Source organism: Grampus griseus, assembly GCF_964374135.1.
Source record: "Grampus griseus genome assembly, chromosome: 3".
Taxonomy (NCBI): Eukaryota; Metazoa; Chordata; class Mammalia; order Artiodactyla; family Delphinidae; genus Grampus; species Grampus griseus.
The window spans coordinates 155059305-155079043 of record NC_139019.1 but is presented as its reverse complement, the minus strand read 5'-3'; the positions used below and the strand labels follow the sequence as shown (position 1 = coordinate 155079043).

Here is a 19739-nt window from a genome sequence, read left to right as displayed (position 1 = left end):
CTATACAGTAGGGCCTTGTTGTTCATCCATTCTATATATAATAGTTTGCATCTGCTAACCCCAAACTTCCAATCCATCCCTTCCCGACCCCCCACCCACCTTGGCAACCACAAGTCTGTTCTCTATGTCTGTGAATCTGTTTCTGTTTTGTAGATAGGTTCATTTGTGTCATATTTTAGATTCCACATATAAGTGATATCATATGGTATTTGTCTTTCTCTTTCTGAAGTACTTTACTTAGTATGATAATCTCTAGTTGCATCCATGTTGCTGCAAATGGCATTATTTCCTTCTTTTTTTTTTTTTTAGAAATTTATTTTTTATTTATTTTTGGCTGCGTTGGGTCTTCGTTGCTGTGCGCAGGCTTTCTTTAGTTGCAGTAAGCGGGGGCTACTCTTTGTTGCGGTACGTGGGCTTCTCATTGCAGTGGCTTCTCTTGTTGCAGAGCATGGGCTCTAGGGCACATGGACTTCAGTAGTTGTGGCTCACGGGCTCTAGAGCACCGGCTCAGTAGTTGTGGCTCATGGGCTTAATTGCTCTGCGGCATGTGGGATCTTTCTGGACCAGGGCTCGAACCTGTGTCCCCTGCATTGGCAGGCGGATTCTTAACCACTGCACCACCAGGGAAGTCTCTGTCTTTTTGAATTATATTATTGTCTGGATATATGCCCAGGAGTGGGATTGCTGGAACATATGACAACTCTATTTTTAGTTTTTTGAGGAACCTCTATATTGTCAACCTATACTTTTTTTTTTCCCTTCTTCTTTTGGCCGTGCCACACAGCATGCGGGATCTTAGTTCCCTGACCAGGGATTGAACCTGCGCCCCCTTGCAGTGGAAGCGCGGAGTCCCAACAACTGGACCGCCAGGGAAGTCCCTGTCAACCTATACTTTCATCTACATGTCAGTGCATAAGGAACATTGATGAGAGAGCCACCCCTGTCTTAAACAGCCACATCTGTTTGTTAATTCAGAGTGGGAGAACTCTCATTTGGGGAAGTTTTACCACAAAGCACACTGGAATTTCATTGGTGGGTGGTGGAAGTAGAGACTAGGTGAGGGACTCTCCTCACTAAGTGAGATCTAGTGGGTGTGTGGGTACAGTATACTGATTTGGTGTCCATAAGGTGTGGCAACTCCAGCTTGACTCACCGTTGATATCCTGGGGCCCCTCTCGCAGAGTAGAAGATGATGGGTTAGGAGGCTAGGGTAGGAGTCAGGACTGACTGGGTGAGCATGCAAGGCCTCCAGTTTACCATCAAGCATGAAGTATTCTTCAACAAAACCCCCTTGTGGAGGAAATGAGCACCAGATCACATTATCCCAGAACTGAATCCTCCTGAAACCCTGTGCATCAGGAGACCATTAGGTAGTTACAACAGAAACCTCTGAGCTGAGTACCCAGAAGTACCAGATACACCGAGGGCAAGCACAAGGACAGCCAGTCTTGTATGCTTTATAGCTCTTACTGTGCTTGTTCTTAAATAATTTATAATCAGTTCAGACCATTTTCCCATCTGTTATAAATTCCTGGAGATCAGGTTCCATGGTTTACTCATCTTTGTCTTCCTCTGCAGTGCCCTGCACATATCAGGCACTCCGGCAAATGCTCAAGACTCAAAAATCTGCCAGAGCCACCGTATTCCACACTTCCCAAGCCCACCTACATCATTCCAGTTAAATTTTGTGCACAGTTGAGAAAATGACCTGGCGTTTCCTTTGGCTAAAAGCAATCGGTATTGCAAAATTAAGTTGTTACTTTGGAACTTGTCTGCAGCTGTTTGCATGTGGATATTGAAAGAGGACGTGGTAGCTTTTATAACTGTTATGGCAAAGAAGGATTCTGTTTCTAATCTGGGAAAATCAGCTGACTCATCAGGTGCGTTGACCTCTTAGGTGTCCATCTTCCCCCTTAGGAAAGTAGAAAACTGAGCTCCCAGGTTTACAGAGAGCCCAAACCTGACACTGAGGAACAAATGATTTTCAAAAAAACAAAAAGAAATAATAGAAAGAATAACCCCCCCTAAAATTAGCAACTCATTTTTATTTCCTTCTGACGGACTAAATGGGTATGAATTTACCTTCCCAGAAGGAAACTTTTAAAACAAAAGATCTTATAAAGGGTCCATTTTAGGATTATGGTTCCTTTCCCCCTCTCACCCCTAGGTGGCAGCAGGAAGCAGAAAAACCTACATGAAAGTAAAGCACATATGTCCTTGTGTTGTAGGGGCTGTGTTCTTTGTTTTGTTTTAATATTTATTTATTTATTTGGCTGTGCCAGGTCTTAGTTGCAGCACACGGGATCTTTGTTGCGGCAAGCGGGATCTTTAGTTGTGGCACGTGAACTCTTAATTGTGGCATGTGGGATCTAGTTCCCTGACCAGGAATCCATCCTGGGCCCCCTGCATTGGGAGCATGGTGTCTTAGCCATTGGACCACCGGGGAAGTCCCAGTATTTTTTTTTTAATTGAGGTGTAGTTGATTTACACTGTTGTGTTAATTACTGCTGTACAGCAAAGTGATTCAGTTATACATATATATATATACATTCTTTTTTTATATTTTCCATTATGGTTTATCATAAGATAGTAAATATAGTTCTCTGCGCTATACAGTAGGAACTTGCTTATCCGTTCTGTATATAAAAACTTACATCTGCTAACCCCAACCTCCCACTCCAACCCCTCTCCGCTGGCAACCACCAGTCTGTTCTCTATGTCCGTGATTCTATTTATTTCATAGATAAGTTCATTTGTGTCGTATTTTAGATTCCACATATAAGTGATATATCATGGTATTTGTCTTTCTCTTTCTGGCTTACGTTACTTAGTATGATAATCTCTAGTTGCATCCATGTTGCTGCTAATGGCATTATTTCCTTCTTTTCTATGGCTGAGTAGTATTCCACTGTATATATGTACCACATCTTCTTTATCCATTCATCTGTCAGTGGACATTTAGGTTGTTTGCAGGTCTTGGCTGTTGTGAATAGTGCTGCTGTGAACATAGTGGTGCATGTATCTTTTTGAATTATAGTTTTGTCTGGGTATATACCCAGGAGTGGGATTGCTGGATCATATGGTAATTCTATTTTTAGTTTCTTGAGGAACCTCCATACTGTTTTCTACAGTGGCTGCACTGACATCCCCACCAACAGTATAGGCGGGTTCCCTTTTCTCCACACCCTCTCCAACATTTATTTTATTTTTTAAAGGGTGTTGTGTTTTTTTTGATAAATTTATTTTATTTTTGGCTGCGTTGGGTCTAAGTTGCTACACGCGGGCTTTCTCTAGTTGCGGCGAGTGGGGGCTGCTCTTCATTGTGGTGCATGAGCCTCTTATTGCGGTGGCCTCTCTTTGTTTCAGAGCATGGGCTCTAGGCACAGGGGCTTCAGTAGTTGTGGCGTGTGGGCTCAGTAGTTGTGGCTCGCGGGCTCTAGAGTGCAGGCTCAGTAGTTGTGCACAGGCTTAATTGCTCCACAGCATGTGGGATCTTCCCGGACCAGGGCTCGAACCCATGTCCCCTGCATTGGCAGGTGGATTCCCAGCCACTGCACCACCAGGGAAGCCCTCCAGCATTTATTATTTGTAGATTTTTTGATGATGGCCATTCTGACCGGTGTAAGATGATAGATACCTCATTGTAGTTTTGATTTGCATTTGTCTGATAATTAGCCATGTTGAGCATCTTTTCATATGCCTGTTGGCCATCTGTATGTCTTCTTTGGAGAAATGTCTATTTAGGTCTTCTGCCCTTTTTTTTTTTTTTTTTTGCGGTACGCGGGCCTCTCACTGTTGTGGCCTCTCCCGTTGCGGAGCACAGGCTCCGGACGCGCAGGCTCAGTGGCCACGGCCCACGGGCCCAGCCACTCCACGGCATGCGGGATCCTCCTGGACCGGGGCATGAACCCGCGTCCCCCTCATTGGCAGGCGGACTCCCAACCACACTGCACCACCAGGGAAGCCCTTCTGCCCATTTTTTGTCGAGTTGTATGAGCTGTCTGTATATTTTGGAAATTAAGCCCTTGTCAGTCTCATCGTTTGCAAATATTTTCTCCGATTCCTTAGGTTGTCTTTTCATTTTGTCGATTGTTTCCTTTGTTGTGCAAAAGCTTGTAAGTTTCATTAGGTCCTGTTTGGGTTTTTTGTTTGGTTTGGTTTATATTTCTGTTACCTTGGGAGACTGACCTAAGAAAACATTGGTATGATTCATGTCAGAGAATGTTTTGCCTGCGATCTCTTCTAGGATTTTTATGGTGTCATGTCTTACATTTAAGTCTTTAAGCCATTTTGAGTTTACTTTTGTGTATGGTGAGAGGGTGTGTTCTAACTTCATTGATATACATGCAGCTGTCCAACTTTCCCCACATCAGTTGCTGAAGAGGCTGTCTTTTTCCCATTGTATATTCTTACCTCCTTTGTTGAAGATTAATTGATTGTAGGTGTGTAGGTTTATTTCTGGACCCTCTGTTCCATTGATCCGTATGTCTGTTTTTGTGCCAATACCACACTGTTTTGATTACTATAGCTTTGTAGTATTGTCTGAAGTCTGGAAGGGTTATGCCTCCAGCTTTGTTCTTTTTCCTCAGGGTTGCTTTGACAATTCTGGGTCTTTTATGGTTCCATATGAATTTTAAGATTATCTGTTCTAGGGACTTCCCTGGTGGTCCAGTGGTAAAGCATCTGCCTTACAATGCAGGGGACATGGGTTTGATGCTGTGGGGCAACTAAGCCCATGTGCCACAACTACTGAGCTCACACGCCTCAACTAGAGAGCCTGCGTGCTGCAAACTACAGAGCCCACACGCCCTGGAACCCGCGTGCCACAACTAGAGAAGAGAAAACCCACATGCCACAACTAGATAGAAGCCCACATGCTGCAACGAAGAGTCCATGTGCTGCAATGAAGATCCCACGTGCCGCAACCAAGACCCAACTCAAGCCAAAAATAAATTAAATAAATAAATAAATCTTTTAAAAAATGTTTTAAAAAAGATTATTCTAGTTCTGTGGAAAATGTCATGGGTAATTTGATAGGGATTGCATTAAATCTGTCGATTGCTTTGGGTAGTATGGCCATTTTAACGTATTAAGTCTTCCAATCCAAGAGCATGGGATATCTTTCCATTTCTTTGAATCATCTTCAGTTTCCTTTATTAATGTTTTATAGTTCTCAGTGTATGTCTTTCACCTCCTTGGTCAGGTTTATTCCTAAGTATTTTATTGTTGGGGGTGCAATTTTAAAAGGTATTGTTTTGGTTTTTTTTTTACATTCCTTTTCTGATATTTCATTGTTGATGTAAAGAAATGCAACTGATTGCTGTATGTTAATCTTGTATCCTGCTACCTTGCTGAATTCGTTTATCAGTTGTAGTAGTTTTTGTGTGGAGCATTTAGGGTTTTCTATGTATGGTATCATATCATCTGCATATAATGACAATTTTACCTTTTCTCTTGCAATTTGAATACCTTTTATTTCTTTTTCTTGTCTGATTTCTGTGGCTAGGACTTCCAGTACTGTGTTGAATAGAAGAGGTGAGAGTGAGCATCCTTGTCTTGTTCCAGAATTTAGCAGGAAGGCTTTCAGCTTTTCACCACAGAATATTGGCTGTGGGTTTGTCATAAATTTATTATCTTGAGATATGTTCTCTCTATACGTAGGGGCTGTGTTCTTGAGTTGAGTCCTAGGATCATGTTTTGCTTATACTTTTGCCCTACAGTTCCATTTATTGAGCATTCCTAACCTTTTCTGAGCTAACTTAAGTACCCAGATATGCATTTAAAGAAATACTTAGCCAGGATTTATAGAACACTGTGCAGTCAGCTTTAACAGTTAAGAAATAAGAAAATCTTGAAGGAGAGGGAATGGAACATTAAAATTGGAACTCAGGGACTGATAAAATTGCCCTCCTTGTTTTCTTGCTCATTACACATTTGTGTCTACAGGTAGTTTGCTGCTGAGAGCTGGTGCCCTTGGCCCCCTCCTTCCCTCCACCCCCCGCCCAGGGGGTCAGGTACTTCTGTGCTCAGCCTCCTGGGGTGGATGTGGTGGGTCATTGTGGCCCTTCTCTGCAGCAGAAGAAAGCAGCACAGAGTGTCCTGTGCTACTGTCTGATTCCTCTGAAATCTGCTTATCTTTAATACTGAAAGGTGTTAATTGGAATGTTGTAAATAGCACAGTATAAATGCTTAGGGCCAGTGGTTGGTGGGGAGGTTGGAATTGAGAGTGGGGGATAAAGGACAAAAATGTAACAGAAGTAAACATAGGAAAGGAGCAGACATGTATAGAGGCTGAGTGCAGGTGCCTCTGTTAGTGGAAGAGTTGTGTCCTGGTAGCTGAAAACGAGGCTGGGAAATAACAGAAAGATACCACCTCTTCTCTTCCCTGTCATGTTCTCTCCATGAAACTCCTGCCCTTGAACTCTCAGGGTGCTTATTGCTCTACGGCTTGCATATGGTGTTTGTCTTATTCTGTAGCCATGTCCATGTATGTCCCATATCCTAGAAGACTGGAAGCCCATGAAGAGCAGGGACCACCTCATTTGTCTTGATATCCCCACAGCACTTGTCCCTGACACACGGTAGACTCTTGATAAGGTTAGTTGAACAAATCCAGTTGAGGAGAACATGGGGAAGTAAGTAACTGCCAGACAGACATGACTGTGTTCAAATTAATGGTCTTGTTAAGAAGTGGCAGGGTTTGGGAGGGCTGGTGACTGGGTGCAGGGGATTAGAAGATGCTCACGGTTGGTGGGGAGCAGATTGGGACAGAAGCCAAAAGGCAGAGGCCTGTAAGGCATATGAGGAAGCAGCCTAGCCTGGAGACAAGGGGTGGAGCCGGGCAAGGGCACCTAGAAAGATGAGGAAGGGCATGAAAATGCCTGTGCACCAAGATGGAGGCCTGGAGCTTGTGATCAGCCCCCAACAAGGCCTGAAAAAGAGCCTATACTAGCCCAGTCTCCTTTAGCTGAAGGCAACAGAAATCCAAGTTAAACCAGCTTAAACACAAGGAGGAATTTATTGGTTCCCGTAAGTGAAAAGTCCAGGGGGATGGCTGGTCTCGTGTATAACCTAGATCCGGGATGCAAATGATGTCCTCAAGAATGTATATGTATCCTTTGGCTCTTTCTCATTAGCTCCATTCTCAGTCACACCCTCAGATTAGACGACTGTGGGCTGCATCAGGCTTGTGTCCTGCAAAAAGAGCTGCAAGAGTCCAGGGACTGACACATTGACTGCAGCCGGATTACTTTCCCACAGCTGAGCTAGTCTTCACTCAGGCAAGGCCACAAGAGAGGAAGAGGCAGAGACAACCCTGGAGGGGGAATGGGGGTGTGTTCCCAGAAGTGAGAGTTGTAAACTGGGCAAGCAAAATCGGCAGGAGAGCACTGCAGGGATACAGGCCCCTGGTTTAAGTCACCATGAGAAGCAGACGGGACTCATACGTGGTGTATATATAAGTCACTCTTTTTCTTGTTTTTCAGCATCTCCATGATACAGTGAAGAGGAATCTCGATAGTGCCACATCCCCTCAGAATGGTGATCAACAGAATGGCTATGGAGACTTCTTTCCTGGGCATAAGAAGACCCGCCGGGAGGCCCCTCTGGGAGTTGCCGTCTCTTCCAATGGCCTGCCTCCAGCCTCCCCCCTTGGTCAGCCTGACAAGCCTGGCACAGAGGCCCTACAGGCCAGCGGGAAGCATTCACTGGGGCTGGACTCCATCAACAAGAAGTGTCTGGCAGACTCGAGCCTCCACTTGAATGGAGGCAGCAACCCCAGTGAGTCATTTCCCCTGAGCCTGAATAAAGAACTGAAGCAGGAGCCCGTGGACGACCTGCCTTGCATGATCACAGGGGCCGGAGGCTCCATATCTCAAAGCAACCTCATGCCTGACCTCAACCTTAATGAGCAGGAGTGGAAGGAGCTCATCGAGGAGCTGAACAGGTCAGTGCCTGATGAAGACATGAAGGATCTATTTAATGAGGACTTTGAAGAGAAGAAGGATCCAGAGTCTTCTGGTTCTGCCACACAGACCCCCTTGGCACAGGACATTAATATTAAAACAGAATTCTCTCCAGCAGCCTTTGAACAAGAACAGTTAGGCTCTCCACAAGTGAGGGCTGGGTCTGCAGGACAGACCTTTATGGGGCCTTCATCTGGCCCTGTGAGCACAGATTCACCCAGCCTAGGGGGCTCTCAGCCCCTGTTCCACACCTCTGGTCAGCCTGGGGTGGACAATCCCAGTCCCAACCTGATGTCAGCATCAGCCCAAGCCCAGAATGCACAAAGAGCCCTCTCCAGTGTGGTGTTGCCTAGCCAGGGCCCAGGCGGGAGCTCAGAGCTGTCCTCTGCCCACCAACTCCAGCAGATCGCTGCCAAGCAGAAGCGTGAGCAGATGCTCCAGAACCCACAGCAGGCTGCCCCAGCACCAGCTCCAGGCCAGATGTCCACGTGGCAGCAGACAGGCCCCTCCCACAGTCCCTTAAATGTCCCTTACTCCATGGAAAAACCTGCCAGCCCTCCCGGTTACAAGCAAGACTTCACTAGCTCCAAACTGCTCATGATACCCAGTGTGAACAAGAGCTCCCCTCGGCCAGGAGGCCCCTACCTCCAGCCCAGCCATGTGAACCTGCTGAGTCACCAGCCACCAAGTAACTTGAATCAGAATCCCGTGGCTAACCAAGGATCCGTGCTGGACTACGGCAACACCAAACCCCTTTCTCACTACAAAGCAGACTGTGGGCAAGGCGGCCCTGGGGCTGGCCAGAGCAAGCCAGCCCTGATGGCTTATCTTCCCCAGCAGCTGTCTCATCTGAACAACGAGCAGAACTCCTTATTTCTAATGAAACCAAAGCCAGGAAATTTGCCCTTCCGATCACTGGTTCCACCTAGCCAGGTGAGCACGGGGCTTTACTCTGTTACTCTGCATCCACATCCATCCTAGTGTGGTTACCAGGTCCCAGGTAGTTGTGGAACAAAGGGAGGGAGGGAGCTGGTACTTTAGTCCTTTGACTCCCTTGGGAGTGAAAATTGACCAAGCAAACGAGGATTGATTCTTAATAAACAAAAATAGGGTAAAATTCCCTAGTGTAACTTGGTTTTAACTGTATACTCATTTGAGGAATCCCCTGCACTTGGTCTAGTGTCTCTTTCATGCCATACAACTTAAGTTATTTGTGGCAAGATCACATTTAATGACCTTAGAGGCTCTGCTTTTTTTTTTATACCACTTTTCAAACATGTGTGTTCAAAATACCATAAGTTTTAGTAAGCTTATAACATTTAGGTGAGTGCTGCTTCCTAACAGGTTATTTAGTCAAGACACTCAAGCCTGGCAGAATCACATGGCTTTGTAGGGTGGAGAATGGTCAAGTACCATTCTATGATGATCATTATTTGCATTTCTACTCACATTCAAATATGTTCTAAAATGTGTCCCCACTGGAAGCCTTCTCATGGCTAGGGCTTGTACAGTAAACAAACAGAGTGTTCCCGGACTTCCTCAAAGTTAGCACTTGCTTTTCTTACTACACAGTGTGTCCTGGATTGTCTTCTATATCTATAAAAGACATATATATATATAGATCCATTGATACTTTTTAACACTTGTGTGACAATAGTTGTGTCACATGCAGTTGGGTGTATTGCATTGCCTCCTTTCTTTCACTACTGTAAGCCTGCAGTCTATTTGTAGCACACTCTAAAATTTAAAAAATTAAATGCTAGTAATACCATGAGGAAATTGACATGTTCAGATAGTAGTGAGGGTATGTAAATGGGCACAATGCTTTTGGAAAGTAATTTGACTTTTCGTATTTTTCATAAGCCATAAAAATGTTCGTAAGCATTGACATATTATATACCCCCGCAAGAAATAATCCAAAAAAAGGAAGAAAGTTACATACAAGATACTAATTGCATGATTATTTCTAATAGCCAAAAACTGGAAGCAGTCTAAGCATCTGTCAGCAGAAGAATGCATGTGTAAACATTCATACTTCTAATTATTTCAGCCACTGAGAGCATCCTAAAGAAAGAGCGGCACAGTGATGTCTGCCATTTCAGTAGTACTTTGCACCTCACAAGGCACTCTTGTAGTCCATAAGCTTCTGGTGATTGGAGTGAGGAGATTATTTCAGAATCTGTCTACTCTAAGATTAGAATCTTGTAAAAAGATTAAATATACAAATGAGGGACTTCCCTGGTGGTCCAGTGGTTAAGACTCCACACTCCCAATGCAGGGGGCCCAGGTTCGATCTCTGGTCAGGGAACTAGATCCCGCATGCCCCAACTAAGACCCAGTGCAGCCAAATACATACATACATACATACATACATACATGCAAACAAATAAATAAGGACTGGGTAAAAGCTCAAAAAGTTGAATTTGTTCAAATGATAATTGCTTTTTGCCTTTTTCCTGTATGAGTTAAAATTTTTCCTTTTCTTTTAAAGGTAAGTAATGATGTTGGGGTAATATTGTGGTAACCTTTGACATGACTCTCACTTTAGGTCCAGGTATTAATAGAGACTATCCATTAAAATTCTCATTGGTACTCAGTATTTTTTGAGCATGAGTATCTGACAAAAGTCAAGCAGTCTCTTCCCAGGAAAATGCTGTACACATGTGGACAAACCATATAATTTCAGGAGGTTCAGGGACAGCCCAGCCACCAGGGGCCCAAGGTTTGCACACTCAGAATGTAGCATCTCCATCGACCAGAGCCCCTCAGAAGTTCCTCCTCTGGGGGCCTATCCACACCCATGCATTCCAGTAAGGGAGCATTTATAAGCTACAGTTGCCACTGGAACTATGTATACAAATATACGAGCTTAAATGTAAAATCACACCTTTGCCACTGGTGAATCATAGGAAACAAACCTAACATGCAGCTAGTGACTGTTCATTGCCATGCCTGGATACTCAGGTGTTAGTGCTATTGGTCTCCAGCCCCGCCCTGGAGGGTGGTTTCACTGGAGTCGCCTGCAGGGAAGAAGAGGCTTCAAGAGAGAGCCTTGAGCCAGGTTTTCACTGGATGCAGCTCATCTTCTCTGATCAGGGCTTATAGTCTTCAGTGTGTCCCACCTGACTTGAGACCCCCTTTTCTGTGTTGACAGGACCAGAACCCTCCCAGCGTCCCTGTACCAACCCAGGCTGCCAGTGTGGGGACTCAGCCACCTGCCGTGTCCGTAGCCAGCACTCACAGTAGCACCTCCTTTCTCAGTAACCAGCAGCAGGCAGCTGTAATGAAGCAGCATCAGTTGCTTTTGGACCAACAGAAACAGAGGGAGCAGCAACAAAAGCATTTGCAACAACAGCAGTTTTTGCAAAGGCAACAGCACCTTCTGGCAGAACAGGTAAAGGGAAAGGTGGAAGAAAACCCCACCATCCCTGCCCATGTTTTCCTGCCTCCCAAGTCACTGCAGTGGCTACAAGCTCCAGTGTGTATGTATGTGGATTTGTGATTGTTTATATGCCCGGTATTAGAGTATCCTTGAAACAGGAGTGTGACGTTTCTCAGACAGTGGTAGCCTGTGTCAGAGCAGCTTTATGTCACTTAGTGGGGATTAATGAAGGCCGAATCTGTGGCTAAAACTGTATGTGTTAGGAACATTTTTCCATGTCCCTTGTCAGCAGCTACCAAAGCACTGAGCTCACTTGGTCCACCAGTTTGCTGTGGGATCCAGCTTTTTTGTAAAGGTAGAGATTGCTATAAGGGAGAACATAAAGCGGGGAAATGAAGACATCCCTGAGGTCCTGGGGTTCAAGAATCAGGACTGACAAGCCCGCTCCCAGTCCTGCAGTTCACCCACTTGGTCACCAAATGTAGTGTTCAGGTACCAAGGTTACAGGAGTTCTCAGGACTTTAAATTACATCCTTAAGACATAAGAGAACTAGCTACCCAGAGAATAAAGTTGATTGAGGATGACTTTAAAGCCCACATTACTGCCTCAATTCTGCCATTTTTTAAATAACAGCTTTATTGGGATGTAATTCACATGACATACAATCCACCCATTTAAAGTGTATTATTCAAATAGTTTTTAGTTTATTCATAGAGTTATACAAACCATCACCACAGCCACTTTTAGAACATTACCTAAAAGAAACAGGTTATTTAGTCAAGACACTCAAGCCTGGCAGAATCACATGGCTTTGTAGGGTGGAGAATGGTCAAGTACCATTCTATGATGATCATTATTTGCATTTCTACTCACATTCAAATATGTTCTAAAATGTGTCCCCACTGGAAGCCTTCTCATGGCTAGGGCTTGTACAGTAAACAAACACAGAGTGTTCCCGGACTTCCTCAAAGTTAGCACTTGCTTTTCTTACTACACAGTGTGTCCTGGATTGTCTTCTATATCTATAAAAGACATATATATATAGATCCATTGATACTTTTTAACACTTGTGTGACAATAGTTGTGTCACATGCAGTTGGGTGTGCAGTTGGGTTAACTTTCTTAAGAAAGTTCTTTGCTTCTAGCATTATGTGTCTGTTCAAAAAATGACCCTCTCCTATTTTAGTTACCCATTAAAAGTTGTTCCCCCATCTTCCCAAGCCTAGGGCACCACTAATCTACTTTTTATCTGTATAGATTTACCTATTCTGGACATTTCATATAAAATGCATTCAAGATTCAACCATATTGTAGGATGTATCCGTACTTCACTCCTTTCTGTGGCTGAATATATTCCATTATATGAATATGCTGCATTTTATTTATCTGTTCATCAGTTTATAGACGTTTGGGTTGTTTCCCCTTTCTGTGGACATAGGTTTTCAGTCCTCTTGAGTATACACCCAGGGATGGAATTGTTGGGTCATATGGTAACTCTTTAGTTTAACCTTTTGAGAAACTGCCAAACTGTTTTCCAAAGCAGCTGCACCGTTTTACGTTCCCACAGCAGTGTATGAGGGGGCCAGTTTCTCCACATCCTTGACACACTTATCTATCTTTTTGATTCTAGCCATCCTAGTAGGTGTGAAGTGGTATCTATCTTATTGTGGCTTTGATTTGCATTTCCCTGGTCTGCCATTCTTTTTTCTTTTAACTGATACATCACCTTTTTTTTTTTTTTAAATCATTGCCCCATCCTTCTGTCTCATACTACAGTTTATTAAGAGCCCCCCAAATGAGATTACGAGCATTATCTCCATAGGAGTCCCTCTGAGTAACAAACTTGGACAGTTTACTTTTCTCTAATCGCTTTGTTGTTTTATGTGGGTCTTGTAATTTTCTGTTGTTCTTGGCATTTTCTAGGAGAAGCAACAGTTTCAGCGCCATCTGACCCGCCCGCCACCCCAGTACCAAGACCCAACACAGAGCACCTTCCCACAACAGGTTGGACAGTTCACAGGTGAGGAGTGTCTGAGGCAGTGGAGTGGGGCAAGGGAAGGCAGGCACTGGACAGAGCAGGTAGTCTGTCCCACTCATGCTGAGTTCCTGCTGTCTGCCCAGTTTTATGCTATAGATGCTAAATGGATGTATATGCTCCTGTAACTCCATTCTGCATAAGGAGCCTAGCGTTCTGGTTACTCTACAGGTCAGGAGAAGAAAGTCACAGAGGCAGACTACTTTGGCTAAGTGCTTTGGCTGGGTCCCTGGCTGTATAATCTTTTGAGGCAAAATCATCTGTAGTTGGAAGATGTCTTATCAGTAAGAAGTGGCTTCTGTAATTCTTAAGAGAGTTCTTTGCTTCTAGCATTATGTGTCTGTTCAAAAAATGACCCTCTCCTATTTTCCAGATAAGGAGAGACTTAGTGCACTTGTATGGCCTTTTGCTTCTTTTCTTTCTTCTTGTCTGCTCATATTGGTGTCACGGGTGGCAGTATCAGCAGCAGACAGTTGGCCAGAAAGGGGCAGGAAGCATTCTGAGGTCTCAGCTGTCTTGTCTCAGATATGTGAGGGAACCTGACCGCCATTGCTCAGGCTGTTGCTCCAGAAATAGAGATTTCAGTTGACAAATGCAGTAAAATCTAGGCCATACCTGCCTTCCTAGCTCTTGGAATATCTTCGAAACCTGTGCTTCTCTTGGTCAGTGATTCTCGTTATAAAGTGTCCCAGAGAAGTTGACCACAGCTGTGCATTCCAGAGGAGACTTAAGTGGGTTTTTTTGTTGTTGTTGTTGTTGTTTTTGCAGTACGCAGGCCTCTCACTGTTGTGGCCTCTCCCGTTGCGGAGCACAGGCTCCGGACACGCAGGCTCAGCAGCCATGGCTCACGGGCCCAGCCGCTCCGTGGCATGTGGGATCCTCCCGGACCAGGGCACGAACCTGTGTCCCCTGCATCGGCAGACGGACTCTCAACCACTGCGCCACCAGGAAAGCCCTTAAGTGGGGTTTTATGCTTGTGCTAACAGGGACCAGGGGTTGAAGTCTGTGGGCATCTCAGAAGCCTGGGTCTTGGCCAGCTTTCCTGCCTTCATCCCATCTGATGTTGTTGTGGGCTATCAGTGGTACAGAAGTGGACTGTTTCAGCATTTCCCTTTTGTCTTCAACTCAGTTTTTAGTTTAGGTGCTGATGGAGAGAGGAAGAGGAGAAACAAAGTGTACTCAGTTATGGCCAACCCCTGAACAATCGCTCACCTACCAACAAAAAAAAATCTCAGTCAGGGCTGTCACCATGCATCCACTGCTTAAGACAGAGTCCCAAATAGCAAGTTCCCTGAGGACAGGACCTCTCTGTCCCATTCCGTGCTGTCTCCCCAGCACAGAACCTACCACAGAGCAGGTGCTCAGTAAATATCTTCTGATTTCAGTCCAGACTCCTTCCTCCCTTCACCGCCCTGCAGTGCCACACTGTGTGGGCCTCATCTAAGTGATCCTGACAGTCCCTGCCGAGCTAGGTCTAAACCAGAGTCACAGTCCAGTTACCCTTTGGCTTTGCAACCCTGTCCCCTCCTATGGTGGCTGCAGCTCTTCTGAATCTGGCCGGGACCATCTCTTCCTTTTATCTCTAGATACTCTCCCCACATTCTAGCCATAGAGTTTGCCCCTTCCTCTGTGCCTGTCTTAATCTCCTTTTTGCTCCAGACCGGCCTCCATTCCACCCTGTGGGAAACCTTTGCCCCCAGGGTTCTCTTTGAGGTTCCACTGATCATGAGGTATCTGGTGTTCTGATTTTGCCTTTCAGGCCTGTGGGATAGCAGCTGCAGCATGGGTCTTGGAGGTATCTCCATAGTGGTGGTGAAGAAATGCTAGCTTAGTTGACAGAATTTTCTCTGTCTTCTAGGGTCCTCTTCTGCCATGCCTGGCATGAACAACTTGGGTCCATCTAACTCCAGCTGTCCTCGAGTGTTCCCTCAGGCTGGGAATCTGATACCAATGGGTCCTGGACACACTTCGGTTTCCTCTCTCCCTTCAAGCTCAGGCCAGCAGGACCGGGGTGTGGCTCAGTTCACTGGCTCGCAAAGCATGCCACAGGGCAGCCTCTATGGCATGGCTTCTGGTATGACCCAGAGAGTTGCCCAGCCCCCGCCACAGGCCACCAATGGACATGCCCACATTCCACGGCAGACCGGTGTGGGCCCGAACACCTCGGTTTCAGCTGCCTATGGGCAGAACTCTCTGGGGAACTCGGGTATCTCCCAACAGCACAATAAGGGGACCCTGAACTCTGGTTTAACTAAGCCACAGGTCCCAAGGGTATCGGCAACCATGGGAGGCCAGAATTCCACATGGCAACATCAGGGAATGCCGAACCTGAGTGGCCAAACCCCAGGGAACAACTCCGTAAGTCCCTTCACTGCAGCTTCCAGTTTCCACATGCAGCAGGCCCACCTGAAAATGTCCAGCCCACAGTTCTCCCAGGCGATGCCCAGCAGGCCTATGGCCCCCATGAGCTCAGCAGCTGCAGCAGGGTCCATGCTGCCCCCTGTGAGCACACAGCAGAGGACCAGTGCCCCTGCCCCAGCACCTCCCCAGGGAGCCCCACAGCAGGCCTTGCCGGGCCTGAGCCCAGCTGGGCCTGAGCTGGGGGCCTTCAGCCAGAGCCCCGCCCCAACAGTGGGCGGCCGGGCAGGGCTACACTGCACCCAAGCCTACCCTGTGCGGACCGCAGGCCAAGAACTGCCCTTTGCCTACAGTGGGCAGCCAGGTAGCAGCGGGCTGGCCAGCATGGCCGGAGATGCCGACCTGATCGACTCCCTGCTGAAGAACAGGACTTCGGAGGAGTGGATGAATGATTTGGACGACCTTCTAGGGCCTCAGTAACAGGAGGATTTGTGGTGTTTTCAGTGTTCATACAGCCTATATTTTTCTTCTCAAATTCAAGAAAGAGCAACTACTTTGGACCAAAAGCCCACAGCCCAGGGAGCTGGGCAGGTAGAGCTAGAGCCATGGGGCTGAGGCCTGGTCCTCCCAGGCTCTGTGGGGCCCAGGGCTCCCAGCCAGCAGTTGTGGTATGTTGGGCTGGCCCCACCCCATCTGCTGGCGTCGTTATCTGGTTTTGGGACAGCAGGACAGGGTTCTGCAGGTGGTTTTCTATCCAAATGACCAAAAAACCAACAGTGAAACCCCACGATGTCAGGCTTATAAAAATCTATGCTATCATGTTGACTTAATCCAAGATTTCTCCACTTGCCCCAATTTTGGGACAAATTTTTGTTGAAACTTTATAGCAGAACTATTTGCAATTTGTAGCATAGAAAAGATTTTAAATTTTTTTAAGGTTTTAAAACAGATTAGGGTAGGTGGTGGTTTAAATTGATAAGTGGCATTGGAAACTTAGGGTTTCCTTTTGATTAAGAGCCTTTTTTATTCCTGCTCTTTGTCAGCTTTCAGGGCAAAGGGAGGCTCACTGGAAAATCATTTCCGTAAGTGCAGGCTGTGACTGCATGTGCCAAAAAGGAACAGGATGCCATGAGAAAGCAGAGTTAGTGACACAGATCTGGTCTTTCCAGCAGCTCCTCCTTCTCCCAGAATGCTGTTCTTCCAGGCTGGCATTTAGGAGGATGTGGGCTGAGGAATCCCTTCCTCCCATGTGTTGGTAGCAAGACCCCAGGCGGCCCCCAGGCCAAATGCTGAAATGAAACAATTGGGATTCCTCTGTCCTCTTTTGTTGTTTCTCTTTTTGCAGTTTCTCCGAAAACTCATCTTTAATGTGTTAGGAAGGTGATCATTGTCGAGTTATGAACAGATGTCTTTCCTGCACCCTGTCTTCATTTCCCATAACCTTTCTTTCTGCCTCCCCTTCTTTCTCTCTCCAGCCCAAATGGAAAAACTCCTTAAGCCACTGATTTACTGGATTGGAGAGAAAAAGAAAGAGTCATTAGAATTCCCTAGGGAAGCCTAGCATAGTAAGGAGCTGGGTATCCCTTCCCCAGAAAGCAAAGGTTTGTGGGAAGGAGAAAAATAGGTGTGCCCCGTTTGGCAGGGAGGACGCAGGCTGGGCCAGAGGAAGGAATTCCACTTTGTTTTACTACTTCTGCCACTCCCTTGTCAGATGACTTGCACTTTTTAAAGAGAATTGCTTTGTAACACTAATACATCCTTTCTAAAGATTCAAATGGATTTCTCTCTTAAGGTCTATGACTTTTTAGGTCTTGACTAAGCTAAGAGTCCACAACAACCTGTGGGCTGTTTGTGGGAAATGAAGACAGAGCACTTCGATGTAACGAAAGCAACATGGTAAGCACAAGGTGAGACCCTTTTAAATGGGGTGTCGGAGAGAAAATAGTACACTGAAAAGAGTGGCGTATATACAGAGTGGTCTCTGGCGAAACCACAACCCCATTTTTATTTCCCTGGAGCCTCAGAATGGATAATTCAAGGAGTATCATATGTAAAGAATTGAGCCAAGGAAAATATTCACACAACCAGCTTGAGTGGCTTTGAGGGGACAAAGGGTTGTACACACATTGGTAATTATTTTGCACCAGCAGTGCCTTTCATGGGGGTACTTGGACCCTCAGATCTTCTTCTCTAATAGCCATTTGCCACCATGGGTGGTGTTTGGGCCATTTCCCCTTTAAACACCCTCCCTGCCTTCCCCAGTCACTGAATATAACTCTCAAAGAAGGGAATGAATCATAAAGCCAGTGAAGACTCCACCCTCTGAGTGAGTTCCCCAATCTGAAGGGGAAGAGGGTGACTTCAGCGGGTTTTCTACCAAAAATAGCGGGCAGAAGGCTGGTGGTGGGTCCTTGCTCCTCTCCTGGTCTCCCTCTGGCTGCTGCTCACCTCTATCCCTGGGCGCTCGCGCCTCTGCCTCCCCCGTGTGAGGAGGGCTGCCCCTGCCTTAGTCCTGGGGCCACCTAGACAGACAGCAGGCTTCTCACTTGCTGCAGTGTCAGAGCAATAAAATGTGATGCTTGGAGTCCCCCCAGGGAGCTGCCTGTGGCTTTATTTATGAATCTGGTTTTTGGGTAGTCAGGGAAGGAGACAACTCCACTTCAGTGCAAATCCCCATCTTCCAGGAGCCATGACTCAAAAGAAAAGGGTGCTTGGACTTTTGTTATACACACTTGCTTTGTGTAAATAAATGTTTACAATTTTATATTAAAGATGGAATAAGCGTTAGAGCTTCTGACTGTATATTTTTTACTTTTATAGATTTTAAAACTATGATCCTTTATATATGTGTTTTGGGGGCTATAAGTTTTATGTCAAACAGTTGGTATTGTTAACTTTTTACTGTCATCAAAGTACATAAAAGTCCTATTAATTCCCTTATTCTTCTACTTCCCTTAACTCTGGTATACACCAAAAAGAAATCTTTACTTTCCTGTTTTATCATTATAAAATAATAAAAGTATTTTGCTAGTATGGAAACTGCCCATGTATTTCAATTCACATGGCTGTGCCACAGGCAGGAGGTGGACCAGTACACAGCTGCTTTGTTTGGTAGTTGATTTCCTTTGTGATTTAGCTGCTTTCTTAATGCACATTGGTGGTGGGGGTGTTTGGTTTGTTTTTTGGTGATACATGGGAAATTAGCACTGACATTGCCCAGGGCCACCGGTCTCTCCCCTCTCTAGACCTCATCCATGCCCTTACGTCTAATGTGAGGGAAGTTGGACTTAAGGGATACTTTAGATCCTTAGCAGTTCAGATGTTTTACTTAAACCCTTAGATTTACTGTCAGTGCAGTTCTCTAGGTCTTGTTTCGTTTTCTTTTTTATTGTAAGAAAGTGTGTGCTCTGGCATGTTCACCCACTCACTCTTGTCAGTGTCACACTGTGAAGGGGCATCAAATGATGACAGAAGCCACACCGGGAACCTGGAAGGCAAGTCTTCTCAGTGACCTCTCACCTCAGCCATAGGCTGGAAGCGGGTCAGACCTAGAGAAGCTGGAGCTCTTAGAAGGGCAGGAAAGAGCACCCTTCAGGGAGGAAGCCTGTCATGTGATGGAATTGAAAGGTTTAATTACTCTAATGAAGCCTAACATAGCCATGTATATAAGGCACAGTAAAGGGAAGAACACAAGACTCATGAAGTCTTGGCTGAGAATGCACAGAATGTGTGTGTTGTTTGGCGTGGGGTGGGGGACACGCTCTCATGAGTGGGGAAGGAAGTACAAAACAGAACCAAAGGGAGATGATTCTGCTTGTCAGATTACCTCAGTCATCCTCAGTGCTGACTGCAGTGTGATGAGGCAGGCTGCTGTACAACTTTTTTGTGGGAAGAAATTTTGAAAAAGGTAGCAAGCGCCTTAAAATATTTGTGCCGTCTGTCCACCCCAGAAATTCCAATTCTGAGAAGCCATCCTTGAAAATAATTCTAAGTGCAGAA

The 19739-nt window shown here is 45.7% G+C and overlaps 1 protein-coding gene across 1 annotated transcript in view; it reads left to right on the top strand.

Annotated features, from left to right (window-relative positions):
* The window catches only part of MAML1 (mastermind like transcriptional coactivator 1), a gene marked incomplete at its 5' end in the record, with an annotated part of 46017 nt that extends 27252 nt beyond the window's left edge, over positions 1 to 18765 (top strand). Inside the window, 4 exons of the mRNA XM_082652412.1 lie at positions 7485 to 8897; positions 11119 to 11358; positions 13271 to 13367; positions 15241 to 18765. Of these exons, the coding sequence (XP_082508538.1) occupies positions 7485 to 8897; positions 11119 to 11358; positions 13271 to 13367; positions 15241 to 16220 (2730 nt within the window). The 3' untranslated portion in view covers positions 16221 to 18765. The remainder of the gene's footprint in view (positions 1 to 7484; positions 8898 to 11118; positions 11359 to 13270; positions 13368 to 15240) is intronic.
* Between the last annotated feature and the right edge of the window lie 974 nt (positions 18766 to 19739).